The 24,173-nt window shown below is 38.0% G+C and overlaps 1 protein-coding gene across 1 annotated transcript; it reads left to right on the top strand.

Moving 5' to 3' along the window:
• LOC126353824 (probable E3 ubiquitin-protein ligase HERC3) lies at nucleotides 1-23,019 on the top strand. Its single transcript, XM_050002945.1, has 7 exons — nucleotides 1-419; nucleotides 525-613; nucleotides 5,229-5,508; nucleotides 5,941-6,067; nucleotides 13,012-13,298; nucleotides 21,371-21,640; nucleotides 21,809-23,019. The coding sequence occupies exons 1-7, from the start codon at nucleotides 254-256 to the stop codon at nucleotides 22,015-22,017; spliced, it is 1,428 nt and encodes a 475-aa protein (XP_049858902.1). The 5' UTR covers nucleotides 1-253; the 3' UTR covers nucleotides 22,018-23,019.
• The last annotated feature ends 1,154 nt before the right edge of the window (nucleotides 23,020-24,173 follow it).

The following is a 24,173-nucleotide window of genomic DNA, read 5'->3' as shown; positions in this document are numbered from 1 at the left end:
AATATAGTTCATCTCACCCGCACAGTCTGAGGCGGAGTTTCACATGCGAAAATTGAGATGTCTTCGTCTGATGTTCACGGGTTTATGGCAGACAAGTGACATTTGCGTTCCGGCGCTGGTAAATTAGTTTGGGTTAGGGAAGAGGAGTGCTTATGGTAGGACGAACGTAACCTTTATTTTGCATTGTGTGACGAGAATATGCCTTCGTCTTTGTGAGTGTCATAATGAAAATATAGCTTTAATAATTCTTGTTATGAAATGTGAATCGTGCAAAAGTATGAGATTGTATTGCTGCGGATTTAATGGTTTCGGACAAGTGTCACCATCGAAGCAAATTGATACAACAGGGTATACATTGTTTCCGCTGAAGAACGTAACGGATGTTTCGTTTTCGTGGAATTACATGGTGGTCCTTACAGGTATTCATAGTTATCTCTTTCTTAAGACTAATACGTCTTTCTTAATAGGCAATAGTTATGATCAATATTGGTTTTCTAGCATCATAAGGGAATGACATGTTGCAGGTACAGATGTTTACGTGTCTGGGTTTGTGGAAGATGAATCGAATATTAGAAAGAAACTTATTTTGGGCGATGAAGAGAGAGCGATACAGGTAAGTCAGAAAAGGCATTCACCTAACTAAACCTTGCTGTAATTTCCTTCCTGAGACACTCAATCCAACTAAGTTTTTTCTTAAATAATACGGTTCTGGTCACTCGAAATTATCGTGCAGCAGACAGTTTTTACAGTTTCTTTTGGGGTATTTTTATATTTATTTTAAATTTTTAAATTTATTTTAAATATTTTATATTTAAAATGCGCAGCATTACGTATTACCATTGGAGAGATGAGTTTCGCCCTTAGGCGTAATCAGAGGGAGGAAAAAATGAATAAACTAAAAAGCGTTTAGTTGCGGGCTTGTTGGTTGTCTCCTATTATGTGAACTCAAGTACCATTGTATTACATAGTTGACTGCAAAGGACAATGTCTTGTTACCAGAGTTATTTATTGTATCATTTAGTCGCAAGTCCGATACAGACACTATTGGCATTGGTAATTCTCGAAACTCACTCGTCAGTGTATGAGTAGTGAAGGCCTACCTGATTTTGGTGCGGATGGCGTAAAGTTTTAATATCAGCGTTAAAGTAAATAGTGAGTTCTGTCACTCGTATTTACAGTTCGTCAAAGAATTGAGCTCCTCTTTATATTACCTGTAACATTTCTTTTTTTCCGTTTAGGCTATATATCTAATGTGGCGTTGCCAAATAGGGACAACACAACTAAGTGAACCAGTACAGTTACGAAAGTGATGCTTTGTGTGTTGTTAAAACTTTTTTTTTCTTTTATCCTTTTAATCCTGCATTTTCTATAAGTTTCTACCCTAAAGTGCACTATACTATGACAATTCACCAAATGTCTGTTGTTGTTTATATAGAATTGGAGATCAGCAAAATTGTCAGCATCTTGACTGCTGCTTAACTATACTTGAGTACAGCGTAAAATTCGTATGTGTCCATGTGAATTCTGGCGAGTAGAACTTTTCCTGGCTCTTCCTTTATTTTTATTTTTTCAGTTCTATGGTGCTATATTAGTCACCACAGACAAATGGACCCATGTAGCATTACAGCCGCCATACAAACATGGACCCATGTAGGAGACGGGTCCTTATGGTATAAATGAAAGATCTTTAATGTAAATTTTGTGAGCTATTGTAGCTTAAGGACTTAGTGTTAGAAGAATACAGAATTATGTGCGCAGTACCATAATCACAATTGCAGCATCTTCATACACCTTGTCCCTTTCAAACATTTTATTATTCTCAGGCAAGAATGCCGAAGAAACAATGACCTTGTATTGTGTGAAGGAAGTTCATTTTCCTGTCATGCAGAAGTTGCTGATGATTTGGGAATGTATTAACAGTTAACATTTTCATAAACTATTTTATAATGTATTTCACATATCTTTCACGGAGTTAGGAAATGTTTCCTGAATTGTATTTCCTTCAAACTGGGGTACTTATGTCTCCTATTCAGTTTTCATATAAGCAATTGGAGTGTGAGATACTGAGATTTAGGCACCCGACTACATAGTAAATTTCTAAAGCTTTTGTATTTACCAGTCATCAAATAATCAAAGAATATAACATTGATCCAATGTGTGGAATGCACTGACCTGTTTGTGAGAAATATAAGAAACTGCAATTCATGTCTTTTTTTCCCCAAATAAAGTAAACATTTATTAAATACAGAGCTCTGCAAGTTTAGCACTTCACTGTATTTAATTATAGTGAAATTAAATGAATCACTTCAGAGCATCATATTTTATAATATGAAAACAAGTGTTGGTCTTGTCAGAGGTACTGCTATTGTTTCCTAATTGATCTGGTATTGAAGTAAAAACACAGAGCTGTTGTTTCTTCTTTCTGAATGAAGGATTGCGGCGGTGAAACTTCGTTGCTGTCTGTGCCTCAGAGCTAAATTTGACTATGTTAATTTATCTATGTGTAGCTTTGGAATAATTCAAAGAAAATGAATTATTACTATAGCTGATGTTCAGTGATCTGTCATATTATGTATACCTAAATTGCATCAGTGCAGCCCTTTTACTTTAACTGTTCATTTTTGTGCCCATATAAATTGCCCCAGCAATATCAGTGTATCCCTCTGTGTCACTATATCTTCCAAGGTAGAAGACTAAAGTGATCTCAAAGAAAACTTAGGCTACAGGTTAGATGAGGTCTTATTTCGGTCGTCAGATAAGAGTGCCAACTGGTTGGTGATAAGGGAAATTATTTTTCTCAGTACCTCCACTTTTGTGGTAGTCAGAGGTTTCTTTATTATAGATGTCATATGTTTGTATTCTTATATCATGAAACATTTCAATTAATTTCACTGCATATGCTTTCTGACTTACTAATTAGGACATAAGTATATACCCTTTTATAAGCAGGTGTTTTATCTCTTTTTGGCTATCCATTGGTCACAGAGACTAACACTTCCAAACATTAATTTACCAGACCACTTTTAAAATGTATACCAAAGCTCTCACCAGCTCTTGTTGCATTACTTCTTGGGAATTGGCCCTTGCACTTGAATATTGGTGAGTTCTTGCCATTTGAATTATTATATGCATTTCATACTTACTGCTGCTATTCAGTTTATTAGTAAAAATCTGTCACTCTCGTTATTAATTCATGGATAGTATTTCCTGATGTCTTTGTTGCCAAATGTCACTATTTCCACTGGTTTTTTTGTTTATTGTGTGTTCCAAAGTTTGACTGTTGAACATGCTCCAATATGGCTTTGACTAAAGAGCTTTTTAAGACAGCAGTAAAGGAACTTTGTGTGACTGTGTGTAGGTCCTAATTACAACACCCTTGTTATGGAAAGTCACATCGAAAGCTCTCTACCAGTGTCAACTGGCATCAGTTTCCTGGGTTTGGTTGTTCTTTATTAATATCCAGATGGTGTCTATGTGATCCCCAAAGTAAATATCTTGCAGTTCATTTTTACAGAAACTTGTACAATCAATTCCTTTTAAAGTTTCTCCTGAATATGGTGCTTCTTTCGATGTCTCAATCCCTCATAACATAGCTCACTGTTAACTTAGATTTTACTTTCATTATCTTTAATGCTATTGTTTAAACTTGCAACATTGTCTACTACCTGAAACCTGTTTTGATTATTTTTAATCATCAGATTGATAAACAAACACAGTACTATGTACTTTGAATTAAAATTTCAGTCTTCTCACTAAAATTCTTGTCTTCACACAAAATTTCTGCCACACAGAAAAGAGATTGTCCGTGGTGTTAGTTTCATACCACAAACATTTTTGTCCCACTTTTTAGTTATCACCTCTTTATTTGCTTTATTGCTCACGTGTGTGTGCATGCCTGTATCACAGGATCCTCCACCACAAATTAAATGCTACAGGGTGTAACAATTAATAGCAAATACTCATCTTCATTTCTCAGCAATCTTCTTTGCTGCAGTGGCTGTAAAAGAATTTGCAAATATCTGCTCCACCAAAATTTGCTGCAACTTGCTGAGTTCTTGACAGTGCAGCTAATGTTTTAGTAGTTCCAAGAGAAATTTTAAGAAATTAGTTATGTGTGTCTTGCATAATTACATGTTTAATGTATAATATGGTTACTCTGACTGCTAATTTGCCACCCTTCATACATTATTGTAATAATTAGTGGTTCCATAATCCTTTATTAGAAACAGAAAATTTTTGTATTAAATCAAAAACTTGTTGGTGTATACAGGCAGACATCATGGAATTACGTATTAGTTTACTTCTCTCATAGTGCAACGTGAAGTTTTACACAGCTTTTAGTATAGAAATTCATAAAATAGGTTCAGTAACAATGCTTTTTGCAGAGTTACTTACATCATGAAGTTTCTATGTTCATAACATAGGTACATGTTCATTCCACTAATACTAATGAAATGATGGTTTCACTTCTTCCGAAAGGTATTCTGGAATTGCAAAATGAGAATTGTTTGTTTTATGCCTAAGTACCTATTAGTAAAAGTGCAAAGGTGTATATGCGCCTGTTAAAGTCAACACAAAATTGACAGAATTAGTCAGTGTAATACTTTGAGTTCTAAAAGGACCAGATTAATGAAATGATTGTAACAAAATTGATATAAACCTGTGGATGTGACAGCCTGACACTTGATGTCAACATTTTGTCATATGTATCCTAACAATCATATATTGATACATTTCAGTCTGCCCCTTACTCCCCCCCCCCCCTCCCCCTTCCCAACCCAACAAGGAAGGAACTAATAGTTATGAAAACTAGAAAGATGTCTCTCTTAAATGTGCCTGTTCACATTACTGAAATATTACCTTCTGGAGACTGGCTGGCCATTGTCTCTCGTAATTTTAGTTTCCTTAGGTGAACTCTACCTTTGATAAAAATGGAATTTCTTAAGAGATTTGTTCCTTGATTTTATATGTGGTCTGTGTGTTACTGTCCAAAACTGACAGATTTTCTCTCCTCCACTTCCCCATTCTTTCAGGTCCTATATCTTTCAGGTTAGCAGACATAGATAATATAGTTGGAATGTTGATGATAATCCACTTTGTATTCAAGTTACCATTCGTTTTACCCATTGGAGATTGTGCAGTGGGGAAAAAGTTAGAACAACACTGATGTGCAGTATCATAAAAATTTGGGCAGAATTAGTGATCTTACAGAAGCTTTTATTTTTCAGGCTGCTTGCTCCTCTTCACGGTCATTGATACTTACAGACAGCGGTGAGTGTTGGCAGTACATTTCGTCCACAGGGGCCTTAAAAAAGCTGCCAAATTTTGTGAATGTTGAGACTGAGATGTCTACATCTGATGATGAGAGGGAAACTGTAAATAAACAGTGTAGACATGGAAAGAGGATTCAGGATGGAGCACTTCCAAATTCGAGTAGTGGAGAATCCCACCAAAAAATTGTTAAAATATGCTGTGGTGAAGCTATTCATGTGGCAGTAACTGCGGCAGGTGAGGACCTTTGCACTGTAGTTTGCGTTATAATAAAACTGTAAGGAGGTAATAATGTAATTTTAAGCTCACACTGATAAATATACACTACAAAACCAAAAAAAATTCGTAGTCAATACAAGAATATCACCACCATTCAAAATAAATGTTTTGATACAAACCGTCTATAATCAAAAATGGCGAAGTGTGTATTCTTGATTGTTCATCACAATTTTGGTATTTTATCTTTTTAAATTACTTCAAGTGAGTGACAGAAAAATTCTGTACCAAGACTCTCTCTAAATGCTGAAACAGTTCTTTGGCTTCGTGAAGCATACCTCTCTGATGGGATGCATAAAATCAGTTTTTTTTTTGTTAATGATCAGAACATATATTTTCATTGTCAAACAAAAATAGATATCATAAGTATTGACTTCCTTTGTTGCAAAATAGGTTGTGCCTTCAGTATTCCATCTCCATTGCCTCTCACGAAACATCGTGTGACTGCTGTTGCTTGTGGTATAGAACATTGCCTCCTACTGACAGATGCTGGAACTGTTTACTCTTGGGGAACTGGCACGTAAGTAATATGGCACTCTTGCATTTGACTCCATTACAAGACTTTAATATGAAGCTTTACATCTTACGTGATTTACACACATTAAGCAGTGACAAATTTTGCCTAAGACAATGCTGAAGTCACAGGAATGAAATAATGCCACTTCCTTCAAAGATAACCATTAATAAAAAGTTTGTATGGCTAGTTTTGCACAGTTCTTAAGTTATCTGGCATATAACTTGAAGTGAGGCAATTGTTTACTTAAACATCAGAAAATTAAAATATTACCAGAGATGAAAAGGTTGAGGGAGAGGTGAAGTTACTTCTGGTTTTATATGTTCATGCGAATCAGAAAAGACTTTAGAATATAGAAAGAAAAATTTGAACCTTTATGTGATGTTTGCCTGTAAGCTAACAATGATAATTGGTCTTGTAATAAACTAGAAATGTGTAACAGACTGTTTGGTGCAAATGTGTGTTGTGGTATACTCATTGAATGAATGTTCACAAATTAAACTAATTTCTTACTTGAAACTTCCTGGCAGATTAAAACAGTGTGCCCGACCGAGACTCGAATTCGGGACCTTTGCCTTTCGCGGGCAAGTGCTCTACCATCTGAGCTACTGAAGCACGACTCACGCCCGGTGCTCACAGCTTTACTTCTGCCAGTATCTCGTCTCCTACCTTCCAAATGTTACAGAAGCTCTTCTGCGAAACTTGCAGAACTAGCACTCCTGAAAGAAAGGATATAGCGGAGACATGGCTTAGCCCCCAGGCTGAAGACCCCTGCCCTCTGTGGCTACCGGGGTTAATTTAAGAATCGCCCGATTATAATAGTGTGTCTGATGGAGTTTCTACACATTCTCTGGACTTGGTATATATCAAACGTGTTGCTCTTGATTCAGCTTTGGAGACTTGACAGTTCAGGTAAGGGCATTTCAGGATTTTAACCTCCCAGTGGTGTGGTGCCTCTCAATACATAACTGTCTGCATTGGTTTCTCAGCTCCCCTCACTTGGCCTAATCATGGACCCATGATCATTAAAGACATTGAAAACTTACTGGTAAATCTTGACACAAGTCTCTTCAATATTGGTGCCTCCAAACTCTTCATTGTGGCACATGAAACTAACTCAGCCATGATCTTCTCCCATCCATCCACTGGAGGGTCCACAATGACCTGTGGTAGCAACCATTTTCCAATCTTCCTGTCCCTCTCTGTGTCACTCGCATGGGCACCCATCCAGATGGGCTCTCAAGAGTGCCGACTGGCACGCTTTCACCTCCACTGTCATTCTGAGCTCCCCGCTACATGGAGGCATTGATGCATTTGTCGAGGGTGCAACAGAAGCCGTTCTATTGGCAGCTGGCATAGCGATCCCCTATTTTTTGAGATACCTCCATTGGAAGAGAGTACCTTGTTGGACCTTGGAAATTGCAGAGACCATTAGAGATTGCAGGCAGGCTTCATCATAAGTGGCATCCATCAATACAGCACCTCATTATCTTTAAATGGCTATGTGCCCAGGTCCGCCGCTTAACAAAACGGTGGAAGCAAGAATGCTGAGGATAGTATGTTCCAACCATTGAACCACATGTGCCTCATTCTTAAGTGTGGGAGATCAGAACCCCTGTGGATACCAGACCTTTGCAAATGTACTTATTTCCTTGAGTGGCACTGTTTTCATTGACCCAGACACCATAGCCGAACATTTTGCTCTGTATTATGCTAAAACCTCTACATCTGAGAACTACCAACCTGCCTTTTGTGCTATTTAACGATGGATTGAGAAATTGCTGTTATCTTTCACTAAATGTCACTTTATAGCCCTATAGTGCTCCATTCAGGGAATGGGAATTTTCAGTGCCCTTTGCCCTGATACAGCTCCAGGGCCAGACTGCGTCCACACCCAGATGCTCAGATACCTATCGGTGGATTGTCAGTATCATCTCCTGACCATCTTCACTCGTATCTGGAGCAAAAGTGGGTTCCCATCTCAATGGTGAGAAAGCACCATCATCCCAGTACTGAAACTGGGTAAGTACCACCTAGAGATGGACAGCTATCACACAACTGGTCTTACCAATGTTCGCTGTAAGTTGCCCAAATGTAAGATGAGCCAGCTTCTTCGTTGGCTCAAGTCTTAGGGCCTTGAGGCTCTGTTCCGATGCAGTTTTTGTCAATGCCATTCCACTGTTAATTTGGTGTGCCTGGAATCTACCATCTAGACAGACTTTGACTTATGTCAGTACCTTATTAGTGCCTTCTTAGACATCCAAAAGGCTTAAGACATCACACGGTGACACCACAACCTCGCTACCGCTTCTGATTTTTATCCAGAACTTCTTGTCGCACTGCACTTCCTGCATTTGAGTTGGTGCTTCCCACAGCACTTTCATATCGTTTGAGGTCCCACAGGGTTCTGTATTAAGTGTTTTTCTCTTTCTAGTGGCCATCAGTGGTCTAACAGCAGTTGTGGGGTCTTCAGTATCACCTTCCTGTATACTGACAATTTCTGCTTTTACTATTGTTCCTCTAGTGTGGGTGTTACTGAACAGACGAAAGCTGCAGTCATGAGCCGTCACCCATGGCTTTTATTGCTTTCGAGAATCACCATGCAGTTCTGTTGGCATTGTACTGTTTATCCACAACCAGACTTTTACCTGAACAACCAATTACTCAACATAGTGGAGACTTATCACTTTTTGGGATTGGTCTTCAGACTGATGTGGCTTCCCCATCTCAAACTTCTTTAAGGTGCAGGTTACACCTCTGTACACTTTGCTGCCTCAGTGACACCAGCTGGGGTGCATACTGCACTACCCTCTGCAGTTTTACAAAGCCCTGATCCTGTCCAATCTCTGTTACGGGTGCCTGGCATATGGTTGGGTACCACTCTGCTGTCACTGGACCAGATCTACCAGTATGGGGTCCAACTTGCAGCAGGAGTCCTTTGAACTAGCCCTGTGAACAGCCTACTCACTGTTGGCACTGGTGCCCCTCCATGGCAATCAGGGGCCACCAACAGCTATTCAGTTGTGCTTTACATGTTCACGGCTCCCCTAAGCATCCAAATTACCATGCCCTGTTTAGTCATAGGATGATCCACCTCTCACAGCAGAGACCCAGAACTGGAGTCACAATTTTAGTTCAGTTACAGTACCTCTGCTCTGAACTCACTTTACCCACTGTTGCCTCTTGCAAAGGAGCAATCGTGTATATCCGCAGCGTGTGTCCCCGAACTTGGATTTGTCTCGATTGATCCTTTGGACAGAGAGATTCCGTTGACCCCATGGTGTTTTGCCACATGTTCCTCACTGTTCTAGACTTCTGGATTCAAAACAAGGTGCAGTGAATTACACTCTCTGCCAAGTGGATGGAGTGTCTTCCCTGCTGGATTGGTGGCCCTCAAACAAGCCCTCAGCCACGCTCATTCTTGTTCTGGTAAGGTGCGTACAATCTGCAGCAGTTTCCTGAGTAGTCTTCAGGCTAGAGACCAGTGCTACCCTTCTCTTCACAAGACCTTCTTTATGACCTTCCTCAAGCTGGATTGCCAGTCATCCTTGTTAGAAGCTGCGGACATCTTGGTATATCGGGAATGAACATGTCTACTATGTGGCAAAGTTGGCTACTATGTTGCTGATTATTGAAATGGGGCTCCCAAAACTGGACCTTCGATCAACTCTGTGCCATCAATTGTTGGAGTTCTGGAAATCTGAATGGTCTGCCCTGAACTCCCCAAACAAACTGGTGGTAGTAATGGAGACCACAATCATGTGGCAGTCTTCCCTTTGCACTTCTCGCAGGGAATCCACTACACATTACCTACACTTGACTCACCCATGGCCCTAATCCCTGACATGAGGACCTACCTTACTGCTAATGAGGTGCTCAGCTTAGTTACCTACATTGTACCATACTGCCCAAATTTGGGTGCTGAACAGTGATATCTTAACCTTCCTGACACTACCTCTGATGCTAGTGGATGACACCAAAGCAACTGACCTGATTTTACATTTCATCGTTGTTGGTGGTGTCTGCTCATCTTTGTGAGGTGGGGCACTTTGGCATCATTAACCGTCTGAGGTGTTTGAGGGGTATCTAACTGCTCTGGCCCAATGGACACATGGTGGTCCTAACACAGTGGTCTGGCTTGGCCTTTATCCATCCCACCTTTTATTCTCCTCTCTCTCCCCCCTTTTTTTTTACCACTTTTAATGTTTTCTTTCCTAAAATTTTATTGTCTTTTCTGCGCTACTCGTTCTCATGCAGTAATGGTTGGTGAGGTGGTGCTGTCTGGTTGCAGAGGGTGCGTCTCCCACTGCAAATCTTGCTCCAGGGACCTGCAACTGCATTTTGGGCAGAGCGGCTTGCCCACCCTACCCCCTCTGTCCCCTCCTACTTCTCCTTAATTTGTCTGTCTTATTGTATCTTGCTTACAATCAGGCTTCCCAGAATTTTTGTTTTGTATCCTTCTGAGAATTATTCGTGGACCTTGATGACCTCGCAGTTTCGTCCATGTAAACCCAACAACCAATAAACCAAAAATGACAAGCCCATGTGTTGTAATTTTGGAGCTATATTGCAATTTGCTGTAAATATAACCACTATGTGATTTGACTTTTCATTGCTCAGCTCATAAGGAAGTAAAGGCGAAAGGATTATTAAATATGACACACTGATAAAAGTAAAAGATCAAAAACATATTGAAGTGTGGTGTATAATGGAAAATGACCCTCCATTCACATTCTGTTTTCAGTTAGTTGCCAGTAAGTCAGTAATTTGTGTCCCCCTTTTCAAGCAATCATAAGTTCCCATTTTTATTAACCACTTGCCAATCATATTAATTATCTTTAGAAATTGACAAGCCTTTGATGCTTGGTAACAGTGTATAAGCAGTCCACAGATCAGAGAAGCAAGAGTGTGGTCATTTGTTTCCAAATCCTCACCATTATTGGCAGCACATGATGTCTTTCTTTAGTAATGTGGGTGAACAGAATGCCTAGAGAAAATATGTAAGTGTTAAGCACTATTGTATTGGTTTCCTGATTGCACCACCAGCATCACAAATAAAGGAAAAAAATTGCAGAACTGGACTGTAATATCTATAGTAAAATATTTCTTCTGTGTATGTCTAATTGAAAAGAGTTGGAAAAATTTTAGGCTGTTGTTTGGCAGGAACTGAGGTAAGAGACAAAAAGAAAATAATTTGTCTGCTGAAAGAAATTTAAATTCCTTGCTAATGGATAGTCTCAATCTACATGAAGAAAAATAGCTAAAGTTTGTTTGCCCAAGGAACATCTAGTAGTTGAATTTAGGAGAGAAAAGAACACTAGCGAGATATTAGTCGCAAAAGTCCATCCCGCCTGAAAATTTGGGCTGTTATTCTGATTGTACACAGTTACGATCTCTTTGAATGTACAGCTTGTAAACTTCCCTGCATGCACATTGTCATTTGCCCCACCCCACTGCAGCTGCCTAATGCCATAGAGTGAAGTACAGTACAGTGGCATGACACGAAGAACCCTACTATTCACAGAATATTTTTAACAGTATTCTTGTATTTCTATTTTTCAGCAATATATATGCCTCAAAATCCAAAAGAATACACTTAAGCAATTGAAGTATGAAATGAAGTCAACTGTTTTTGATTTAAAATTCAATCATGCCAGTGAAGTTGAAGAACAGCACATCTGCTGTGAATGTTCTTCACTTTAACAATACCAGCTTTAAAATCCAAAGAAACAATGCACAACATCAGTGTTAATTATTAAATAGTGCTAAACTACTTCTTTGCTAATATACTCATTTGTTTCATTCATTTACACTGCATTTGTGAATTAAAACATAAAAATGTTCAAAGCAAACAGATCTTGAGCACTAGCTACAGGTTAGAAACCACACACTTTGACGCAATGAACAAACGACATTACTGCTGTCAAAACAATATTTCATAAACCTCTTATGCACAACATTTTACAGCACTTTGCACTCGGGCATTCAGTGGCTGCAGTGGGGAAAAATGAGTGACAACCAGTGCACACACAATTTTAAAAACTGTACATTCAGGTCATAGCTGTGTACTATTAGAATATGCCCCAAATTTTCACACAGAATTGGTTGCTGGGGCTGATATATTGCACTTGTGCTGCTTTTTTTCCCCTCTCCTTAAAATATGAGGGAAGGATGTTGATCTCTTGTTAGTGTGTAATGAATGCAGTAAGGAAAATATACTGCTGCACAGTGATATGTGGTGCAATAGTTCGTACATTGGCCATGTGATCAGTTCAGGCAATGGCAGGATGATTGCTTTGGAAAGGCATGGTAGATTTCCTTTGCGATCATTGACACAGTTCAAGCATGTGCTCAGTTTCTAATGACCTCGATGTCGATCGGACTTTAAACCCCATCTTCCTTCCTTCCTCCCGTCAGTCAAGTCAGTCTGTCAGTTTACAGCCACATACTTTTTTGGACCCTTAGGTCTCTTTAGTGAAGAAAATTTTGTGGAAATGTAGTGGATGTTACTTGCGTTATTATTGTATTATTATTTGCTGGTTTTATGGGTTGTTGTAAATGATGTTTTGGTAATTCAGAAGAGAATATATGCTGACATACTTTTCATATGAAGGTTTGTGTTTTACATGCATTTACCAGGAGCTTCTATATAATAAATGGAAGTTATTGTCCAAAAATTCTTGTAGCTACTCATTTAAATAGTGATAATGAAAGTAAAGTGTATAGAACCAATCAAAAATTAACCGGTGCCAGTTCCAACCTAGAATACTTCAGTTTTTTTAATTAAGTCTTGTCATAGTTTTCTACACCAAATTTTCTTAACAATAGAAATGATCTGTAGTAAATATTTTTATTTTTGTGTTTTACTGTCCAGTAATAGGATACTTGCAGGTATATTATAAATTTGTATGTTAATACTAGATTAATTTAACATTCTAATTTTTGAATAGGCGTGGTCAGCTTGGACTGGGCACATTTGAAAACGAAGAGAAACCTTGTGAAGTGGAGGTTTTGAGTGGACTGCATGTAACATTTGTGGCAGCTGGTGGATGGCATTCTGCAGCTGTCACATTATCCGGTGATTTGTACATGTGGGGATGGAATAATTCAGGTCAGTTAGGCCGACCGGCTTTTCGTAGAAGAAAAAGTGCCAATGGCAGGCTTGATGACTCATCAAGCACAGCTCTTGAAAGGAAGCTCTCTGAGAAAGGGACAGCTAGGTCACCTGCTGACAAAGGTAAGCCACACAGGAAAATGCTGTTGTTGGTTTTGGACTCTGAAAACACCAATACATGTCGTGATAGGCCATGGAAAGCAGTTTAAATAATTGCCACTGATTGATCATGGAATTCTGTAGGGACTATAGGTATGGCTTTGTTGTTGCTACAGCAGGATGATATGCTAATGTAGTTCGACTTTGAGTCTGGATATACCACAAGTGACACAAACTCAGGAGGAAAAAGAGTTGTGGAACATTATTCCTTTGGGATCAAAGTACCTTACAAAGGGAGTGTGGCATTTTTTGGTCACAAATTTGGTAGAAATTCTACTTAAGTTGTTTTTGAGAATATCGGCATAGAAGGTTCCTCTGGTACCGAAATCTTAATAATGATAACCACATAGCAAGCTGATCCAGTGGGCAAATGCTTAGGTGTCTCATTCAATATTTAGACTTGGATTCATGTTCACTTCAACATTTTAAGAAAAAAATCTGATGTAAATTGTTCATCAAAGTAAATATTTCAGTATTAAAATTAGTTACATCCTTACTGTGGATAAAGATAGCTAATGTTTATTCCATTTCATAGTCATATATTATAATGTCCTTCCATTTATCATAGCTAGCTTAGACTACATTGTTTTGTAGTGTTACTATAATGTTAACTTGTGTCTTCTGCACTACACAAGTATTGGTGTGGAACTTGTAGAAGAGTCATTCCATGACAAGTGGTGTAGAGATTCACACATGACGATAAAGGATTTCGATGAAATTTTAAATGAACAGTTGCACAGGTTCCCAGTGAACATTGGTAATGTTTTATGGTCATTAATTCAATATTTCCAGAGATATGGTCATTTGACACCACAGTGCAGCTATCAATATTGCACCATGGAGTTTTTGATAATTTCGTGACAATACCTCTGGTAACATTTTCATGAAACAAACAAAACTGGGTCATCTTGTACTCTTAAGTGAAATAATAAGAAAGAACTTTCCCAAGCAATTTGTGTATGGATAATTTGAAGCAGTCAACCATAAAAATAGACTTTTAAAAAAACTTGAAGTTCAGCATTTTATATCTCTGGCAGTATTTGTGAGGATAAATCTGAAATTTTGCACATAACTACTTACCAATAAAAGAACTTGGAATCGAAATTTTAAATGTTGTGTTGTTTTCAAATAGTTTACAAGTTTAGGCCAAAGTTGACATTTTTCAAAAAATGGCTATATATTGCCCACTTTTGTAAAAGTCTTCTGCAAACTCTTCCAAACTGTTCCCATTAGAAAGACCATGTTCTAAACCACCAGTTGCGCGGGGTAACCATGCAGTCAGGGTAGTCTTGTTACGGTTCGTGCGGCTTTCCCCGTCAGAGGTTCGAGTTTTCCCTCGGGCATGGGTGTGTGTGTGTTGTCCTTAGTGTAAGTTAGTTTAATTAGTGTGTAAGCCTAGGCACCGATGACCTCAGCAGTCCGAGTCCTTACCACAAATTTCCAATTTCGAAACCACCTGAAAACTACATTTGGTTTTGCAGTACGAGCATTTATACTAGGTCTTATAATTAAAATTTCCACGAGACATTTAAGTCTCATCTTTATCTATGATAATGGTTGAAGCTGAGGAAATAAATTAAAATTTGTGCCATCGCTGGGACATAGAGGTCTCCCTGCTTTTAGGTAGGAAGGCTGCCCATTACACCACCACAGCTCTATGGTTAACATTTTAATTCATTTACTGAGCTTCCATAATCAATTATCATAATTAAAGATAAGACTTAAATATCTAAGAGGAAAATTTAATTATTCGACTTACGTTGTCCGTGCAGTGATGTTGACCATAGTGCTGTGGTGGTGTAATGGTCAGCATTCCTGCCTAGTAAGCAGGGAGACCCGTAGTCAAGTCCCGTGTACAGATAGTCATTTGAAATATCTTTGAACACTTATATTGAGCAGCCATCTTAGCAGCCCACTTGCAATGGAAATATCTTCAACCTTGTAACTACAAATAGGCCGGACCTTATTGACAGTGTCAGTATAGAAACAGGGATTAGTGATCAGGATGTCATTATAGAAACGAAGATTGCAAAAGTTAACAAATCAGTCAAGAAGGCTAGGAGAGTATTTCTACTAGATAGAGCAGATAATCAGTTATTAACATCTCACTTAGTGAGTTGGCATCACTTAGTTCCCTTAAGATGGATGTGGATGAATTATGGGCAAAGTTTAAGCAGACTGTAAATCGTGGTCTGGAGAGTTATATGGCTAATAAGTGGATAAAGGGTGAAAAGATCCACCATGGTTCAGGGAGGAAATTGAGAGGATGGTGAAGAAGCAGAGGCTGTTGCAATCTTGATTCAAAACAGAATGCATAAATGATAGAGATTAGAGCATCTGTGAAAAGATCTATGCATGAAGCATACAACTACTACCACTGTCACACCTTAGCGAAAGATCTGGCAGAGAACACTAGAATATTCTGATCATATGTAAAATCACAAAGCGAGTCTAAGGCTTCGATTCAGTCTGGTGTGGCAGTTGAAGACAGCAAAACAAAAGATGAAGTTTTAAATTTCATGTTAAAGTAATTGTTCACACAGGAGAATTGTACATAAATACTGTCATATTTGACCATTAGACAGACTCCTGTGTGGACAACGTAGTAATAAGCTTGTCTAGCATAGAGAAACAACTGAAAGATCTGAAAGCAAATAAATCACCAGTTCAAGATGGAATTCCAGTTCGATTTTACAGAGAGTACTCTACAGCATTGGCCCTTTAACTGGCTTGCATTTACCATGAATCTATCGCCCAGCACAAAGTCCCAAGTGAGTGGAAAAAAGTGCAGATTACTCCAGTATGTAAGAATGGTAAATGAATGGACATGCAAAATTACAGACCAATATCCCTAACTTTGGTTTGCTGCAGAATCCATGAACATATTTTCAGTTTGAATATAATAAACTTTCTTGAGGCTATGAAGCTTGTGTGCACGAATCATGATGGTTTTAGAAAGCATCACTCTTGCAAAACTCTGCTTTCACTTGTCTCACATGGTATTCTGAGAACTGGATGAACGGCAACACAGTTCCCACATTTCTATATTTCTGGAAAGCATTTCACATGATGCCACATTGCAGGCTGTTAACGAATGTACAAGCATATGGAATAAGTTCATAGATAAGTGTGGCTCGAAGACTTCTTAAGTAATAGAACCCAGTAAGTTGTTCTCAGCTGCAAGTGTTCATCAGAGACAAAGGTATCGTTGGAGTTGCCCCAGGGAAGTGTGATAGGACTGTCACTGTTCTCTATATGCACAAATAATTTGGCCTACAGGGTGTGCAGCAATCTGCGATTGTTTGCCAATGGTGCCGTGGTGTCGAAATTGAGTGACTACAGGAAGGTAAAAGGCAACTTAGACAAAATTTCCAGTTGGTGTGACAAATGACAGTTAGCCTTAAATGTGGAAAAATGTAAACTAATGTTGATGAGTAGGAAGATCAAACCTGTAATGTTCAGATACAGTATTGTTAGTGTTCTGCTTGAGAGCAAGCCATTTAAATATCAGGGCGTAACATTGCAAAGTGATATGAGGTGGAATGAGCACATGAGGACTGTGGTATGGAAAGTGAATGGTAGACTTCAGTTTATTGGGAGAATTTTAGGAAAGAGGGGTTCACCTGTAAAGGACACTGCATGTAGAACACTGGTGTAACCTATTCTTGATTACTGCCAGAGTGTTTAGGATCCATATCACGTCGTATTGAAGGAAGATGTCAAAGAAATTCAGAGGTGGGGTGCTAGATGCGTTACTGGTAGGTTCAGACAACACGTAAGTGTTAAGGAGATGCTTCAGGAACTCAAATTGGAATCCCTGGATGGAAGATTTTCTTTTCTAGAAATTCTATTTAGAAAATTTAGAGAACTGACATTTGAAGCTGACTGCCGAACAATTCTATTGCTGCCAACATGCATTTCATGTAAGGACCTCAAAGATAAGATATATGAAATTAGGGCTTAAACGGAGGCATACAGACAGATGTTTTTTTTTCCCCCTAACTCTGTTTGCAAGTGCAACAGGAAAGGAAATGACTAGTAGTAGTACATGGCAGGGGAGAGTGTGCACCAGAATATGCTTTGTAGGTACAATATCTGTAACAGCATTGGTCGCCACATCAAGTCCCTGTTGTAATGCATCAGTACTGTTCTGTACATACGGTATACTAGGTTGTTTTTTGTTTTGGAATGCTGTTATGTTGATACTAATGTACTTAGGTAAAAAATGGATGTTTTGTGATGTTCCCTTTTGAATTGTTCCTAATAATTGTACTGCATCATGCCTAATTCAGCTCCTCAGTCAGGAGTGGGCGAGTTAAATACTTGAACCGAAACTGTTGTAGAATGGAAACAGTATGTTACAGGACATTGGTTCCAATTCAAAATATTATGTACACATGGAAAATTGTATGAATGTGTTGGTGTGTTCCAGTGGCTTAATCATTGCTGGTTCCTTTTAAAGTGAGAGAACCAGAATCCCTGTTGCCATTGGGGCCCCAGCCGATATCTGTGCAATAGCAGCAACGGGTGGGTTTCTTTACCACAGGTTCTCAAACTCGATAAGTGTTGGAGGCCAAAGTCAGAAGAGTCTCTTTCATGATCATAAGCTTCTGTTTATTTCAAGCTACTTGAATCTTTTAAAGGTTTCATTAATGTTGTGAGGAAAACTATACTGCTGGCCAGATTATTTCACTGACTGGATTGTTTGGGAAGAAATTTTGGTAACACAGAACCAAAAAAAAATATTTTCCAAATGTAATAGTTTAATTTGAGTGCCAGTGGAACATAGGCCCATTTTCAGTACAACTCCACTCTTTATTCTCTTTTTTTTTTTTTTAGGGGCTTCATATGCTTGCATTGCAAAGCCAAATAGTTTAGGTGATTTAGAACATGATCTTTCTAAAAAAAAAGTATTTAAGTTTGTGGAAGACTTTTTTTAATTGTGGGGGCAAGAATAGCCATGTTTGGCATTTTTAGAAAATCAACAACTTTGCTTTCAATTTGTAAACTATTAGAAATCAATAGGAGAACACAACTTTGTATTCTATGACCTTATATTGATAAGTTATGTGGAAAGTATCAGGTGTGTCCCACAATTAGTTCCAGAGGTATAAAAAGCTAAACTTCACATTTTTGAAGTGTGTTTTTTTTTGGCCAAATTTGCTTAGTGTTATCTACATGCAAATTGCTCAGGAAATGTTTTATTATTGTGCTTAATAGGGTACAAAAACTTGTACAAGTTAGTAAAGTTTTGTTTATTTCAAGAAAATATTGCTGGGGATGTTATGCCTCAGGTTTGCAGAAAACTCACATGTGTACTGCTGATAGCTGCAATATGGGGTTAAATAAATGACCCTACCTCTGCAACTATTAAATTTGCAAAGGTAAAACTTCACTAGACAAAATAGATCTCGGGTGAAAAGCCTGGTATGAGTGTGCATAGGACACAATATTTCGGCAATCTACCGCGTTGCCATTATCAGGTGCGCTGATGTACTGACCAGCGGTGGGCGAGTGCCAGGTATATATAGGGCAGTCCCCCTCCTGCGCCTCTGGGATGTTTGAAATTGCTAAGAGACAGAGAAACAAACAAAATGGGGTGGGGCATTTTGCAAAACTAATGGATGATACATGAAAGGAGTTCTTTACTGGATTGCAAAAGGGGGAAAATAAACAAATGGCAGATAGATGCCATTAGGAAAAAAAATGCTGATGTGATGTGAAGAGATTATGGTACACAATACAGTGAACTGTCTGAAGGAAGTTCTTGAATGCTATCCAAGAATTATCCTTCCTGACAATGAAAAGTCTGTACTGTGCCACAGTCACAAATGTTGTTCTTCAAAAAATGCCATTTGCCGTGACATAAACTTGCCCTGAAAACTAACAAAAACAGTTTCATTGGACACACCATTTCCACAGTCCTTAATAACCAGAGACACCAGCTGGTTAAGTTTGTACTATTTGATTGATATGGGAGTTTGTCGGAACAAGGCAGCACAGACCGGTATACCATTCAGGATGTCAGGACTCAAATCCATGACCATAAAGATTTAGGTTTTCTGTGCTTTCCTTAGATGGTTTGGTGCAAATGCTGTGATAGTTTGTTTGAAAAGGACACTTACATCCCCCAGTCATTCTCCAGCTACTGCTCCTTGTTCATATTGTAATCGACAGGAGATTAGATTACAATCTTAATTCCTTCCTGTTATGGGGTAGTGCCTCTTACCTTTCTCTTTGTCGATTAATCTTCCGCTGAAACTATTTACACGGAGTGAGATAAGTTGTATTGTGGGTTTCTAGTGCCCATCTCCAGTAAAAAAGTTCAAATTTGAGCTCATATTTATTTAAGTGATATCAGAAAAGTATTACTGATAAGATGAGAATTACACGCACTTCATAATGGAAGGTAGCTCTGAAGATAGAGTATTTGATTAGGTTGTTACTCTCAGGTATGATGGAAAAGCAATAAATTTGTCTGACAATCAGTTGCTTCTAGCGTGTGTTGGTATGTCAGTGTCATACACAGGTAGTGTGTAATGTCACATTTCCACTAGGGAAGTTCTGCCATTTTTGCTAGGATATTTTGGCATAATCAGTAATTTGTTAGTATTACTGCTTCATGTATGTTCTAAATTGAAGACTGTTCAACAGTTACATGTAGAAATATTGTATTACTCACATATCATTGACTGTTTTCAAATTGTTAGCTACATAGAAAACCATTACAGAGCCACCAAATGTTGCATCCGTATGTCATTTGAAATCCTAAGAACATATGTTGCTCCCATTTACATGATATTTATCATGTTTAATTATTTGAGAATGGTTTTTAGCTTGTTCAAATGATTACTCTGTGGCATGTAATATGAGTTACTTTCCTTCCATTTTATGACAGTTTCATGAAAATGAAAAGTAGATGACAGATGGTGATCAGTGAAGATCAGTGGTACATGGTTTTGCCAGATTTTGTTTCTTTGTATTAGACTGACCTGGAGGAGGAATGGTACTATGGGCTTGAAAATCTCTCCGAAGTAATTGTTACTATTCACATAGCCCTCACTACATAATTGAAATCTTATGTTGTACTCATCAGGTGCCCAAACTACAACATTGACAGGTGTTTGCATATTTCCAGTTTGAAGCCCATTCACTGCATAAGCTAGGCTTAACAAGTTTTCTGCTTGCATAATAGAGGGTGGTGCATAGCCTGAGTCTGTGATCTCTTCACTATTTTAGTTTGCTTTTGTGGCATACTATTCTGAAAATTTGCAGAGTATACATTCATCTCAACCATCGATTCTTTGTGTTGCAATTTGTACAAACAGAAGTGTGTTTTGTTTTGGAACAACCCCTTCTCTCATTTGCCAAGTGTGCGGCAGTTACCACTGTACTTATTACCATTGCTGTTGTGGTCTGGTATCCTGTCAATGGAGAGATTGTTAAAAGTTTATCATAGCCCAGTTGGACAAGAACTAGCTAAGAACTAAGAGTTCTGAAGCATCTTCCCAAACTCCATCTGGCTCTTTCCAACTACGTAGTCTTCCTCTCCCTTCTCCTCTCGCCTCAAATATCAATACTTACATGGGAATTGGGTGTTTGAGTATACTGTAGTGTGTCTTATACAAACACATAACAAAAACTTGGGGCACACAATCCCCCTTGCCCCTCAGTACTAGTCATCATGATTTGATTTTCTTACTTGCAGTTACCCCATAATTTGCAACAGATCTTGTGATGTGGCATGACGACTTTTTTCTAATGGTGGCTCCAACCTTGCACAAAATTGTTGAAGGATTTTTTAAATTTTGTGTCAGTGCTGTATTTGTACATTTCTTCTATATAGGATCTGCTCTGCTTCCTTCTTTTGATAAATAACATATCCCCTTCTCAGTGTCTGTGTAGTATTTTTTGTAGTATAGTAATAGAGGATGGCTAACTAATCATTTGCAGATTAATTATGGTTGGCACATAAGTCAACTTAGCCTGTTTCATGTATTTGTTCTGTGTTTTGTCTAATTATTTCTATCCCATAGGTGGTGATGTTGATGACAGTGGTTTCTCTCAGATTGGGTGTAGAAAGTATGATGAAAGCTCAGGGATACATAGTGATGAAAACAAGGCAAAAAAGCGAAAAGCTGGTGCTGATGAAGATGATGCATTTAAGACTGATGAAAAAGACAGCTCCTTTGAAAAAGATCCGTCAACTCTAATTGGAGTGCCAATGCCTGTAGACTTCCCATCTGGTATCTATGCCAATGTGAAGGAGGTGGGATGTGGAAGCCGTCACACAATAGTACTTTTAGGTCAGTAGCATAGTGTTTCAATAAGAATCAATAGCAAGTAGCTTTATATTCACGTGAAAACGGGTCTGGCCTTTTCATTATTTGCTCACTGCAGGGGCATTTTAGTTTCTCATTGTGTACAATTATCAGTGACCGATTGTTTGTTACATTTATGCATAATGTTTTCAGATGATGGTTCAGTGTGGGGCTGTGGTTGGAATGCATATGGACAGCTAGGCAAGCGACCGAGTGTACTCCTTAATGTCGATGAAATGACAAGGCTAACACTACCATCTGCCAGCAGTAATGGAGAGACCGGCAGTCTGAAAGTTGTAGGTGTAAGATGTGGAGCATGGAACTCTGGTTTGTTAGTGGAAGATGACTTGTCTGCGTGCTGACTTTTTGTTGCTCAAAGTATTGTACAAGATTGTGCCATATTTATTTCTGTGATCTTATGAGTGATATACTTTACAGCTTATAATATTTTAAAGCAAGTCCTAAGCACAAAATAAATTTTTCTTTTATTCCTAAGTTTTATTAGGTCTGTATGTACAAATATGTTGCTGAAGAAAATATCAATTAAGTTTTTTATACATATGCAGTCTTTTATTTTTTATATAGTGCAAATATATATAAATATATATAAATAACTTATTTGTTTATTAAGAAATATCTTGTGTAATTGACTGAGTAATGTGAATGTGTGTCATTTTGCTTGACTGTTATATTAGCAAATGGTACTGTGTGGATCTAAACTTCAAATTTTTTGTAAGGATTAGGTATTCAGGCCTTGGCATAAAACATTATCTCTGTACATTCATCTAATAATCTTCATAGGCTGGCAAGCTGTATGGTATTATAAGTACTTAACAGATTGTTAAAAAGACATTTCCTCTGTTTCTGAGTGTTCCATCAGTATAAAACACGCAATCATAAATGTCCTTAACATGACCTTCACAACAGAAGTATCTTCGGGTTAATTGATAAAAGTACTGGAGGGAAATACTAGTTTTCCCTCTGCTGTTTATCAGTAATTTATTTTATTAAGAACAAAGTAACAAGACCTGAAAAGCTTTTCCTTTCTCAAATTGTTCGCTCATTATTTGAAATTGCACTAATAATCAGAAACATCAAAGATAGGTCAACTTGCTTTTAAATTTTGCTATTGTGAAGTTCTTAAAATTTTTGTCCTAAGCCTGTCATCAACTTTAGTACTTCCATTTAAGTACTTACATTGTCATAATTACTGAATTAAATTTTTCAATACCTGCTAATACCTAACTAATTTTTGAAGCCTGCTAAGACATGAATATGAGTGTTGCCTTTTTATTGTGAGAAATTGCCATTCTGTTGTTCCCAAAAGAAAATAGCTTTTTGTAAAATAAAACTTTTTAACTGTGTGCTTTATTGTGTTTTGACTACTCATGCTATTAATCTGTCCAACAATACTGAAACAATCTAAACATTCAGAACAAAAGTTAAATATACATTTGCGCTTGACCAGTTAAGTGGTCATAGTGATCTGTGAAAAAAGAAACAAATAATGTATTCCAAAATAGCATTGAAAATAAGCCGTGCAATTCTGCATTCTGCACAGAGAATTTTCACTGGTTGTGAGCAATCAAATGAGCCAGTGGCACGTGGCATGACGAGTGTCTTGATCTGCCTGCCAGATCTTACATGATAGCCAACTTCATACTCTTGGCTGCTATGATGTAGCTTCATGCTACTAGATGGAAATTGAAAATTATGAAACTAAATGAAAACTGTTTTAAAAGAAATGGAATTAGTTAATGGGGCTTCTGATATTAAACATTTTCTGCTCAAAACAAGTGCGGAAATATCAGCTGTTGAAGGAAATATCAGCTTGTTGCCTCCTGAAGAAATGATTATTTGTCGTTTTTTTATTCATTTCGTTCCTGAGGACACCTGCACATGATTTGTGCCATATTTTTGCATAACTTGGGAAATTGTTTTTTGCTGTAATGAATCATACCACCATGACAAATTTAGCATGGGTTGTACCTGTGTTTCCACAAAGTTGGACTTTGCAACTCTCTAACTTCTAACTATAGCGACGGTAATTTATTGGGGGAAGCAGAAATGAGTGCTGAACAATTTCACTACACTTCCACAGTTGTGAGCCTTCAGAATCTTGTTTCAAAAGATGTGATGAGCTGCTTTATCTTAGCAGGATAAATGTCGAACTCGTATTTTGGGATAGTTTTAAAGAAACCAGGTGACTGAAAAATCTTTAAAATTCTGTTATAGTACTGTGCTCATTTGCCTCCTCAAACAAATTGTAACTTTTCTATGAACACTCTAATTTGATTGTGCATGTCAACTCTTAATTGCTCTTTGCCCTGCAATGATAAGTTTAAATTGAAATATAAATTTGTCAGCTAGGACCACTTGGTCTGATTCCATTTTCAATCTTTCAGACAATGTATGTCTTTTCTCTTCATTTCAAGAAAGAGAGATTCCCTCCTGAGTTGCAAAGAAAATATCAACTACTTTCACTCAACTTAGCCAACAAACTGTGCAGTGGTAAGGT

This window comes from Schistocerca gregaria, chromosome 3, assembly GCF_023897955.1.
Source record: "Schistocerca gregaria isolate iqSchGreg1 chromosome 3, iqSchGreg1.2, whole genome shotgun sequence".
Lineage (NCBI taxonomy): Eukaryota > Metazoa > Arthropoda > Insecta > Orthoptera > Acrididae > Schistocerca > Schistocerca gregaria.
The sequence above is the reverse complement of the archived record's forward strand: the minus strand, read 5'-3'. Positions and strand labels throughout refer to the sequence as shown.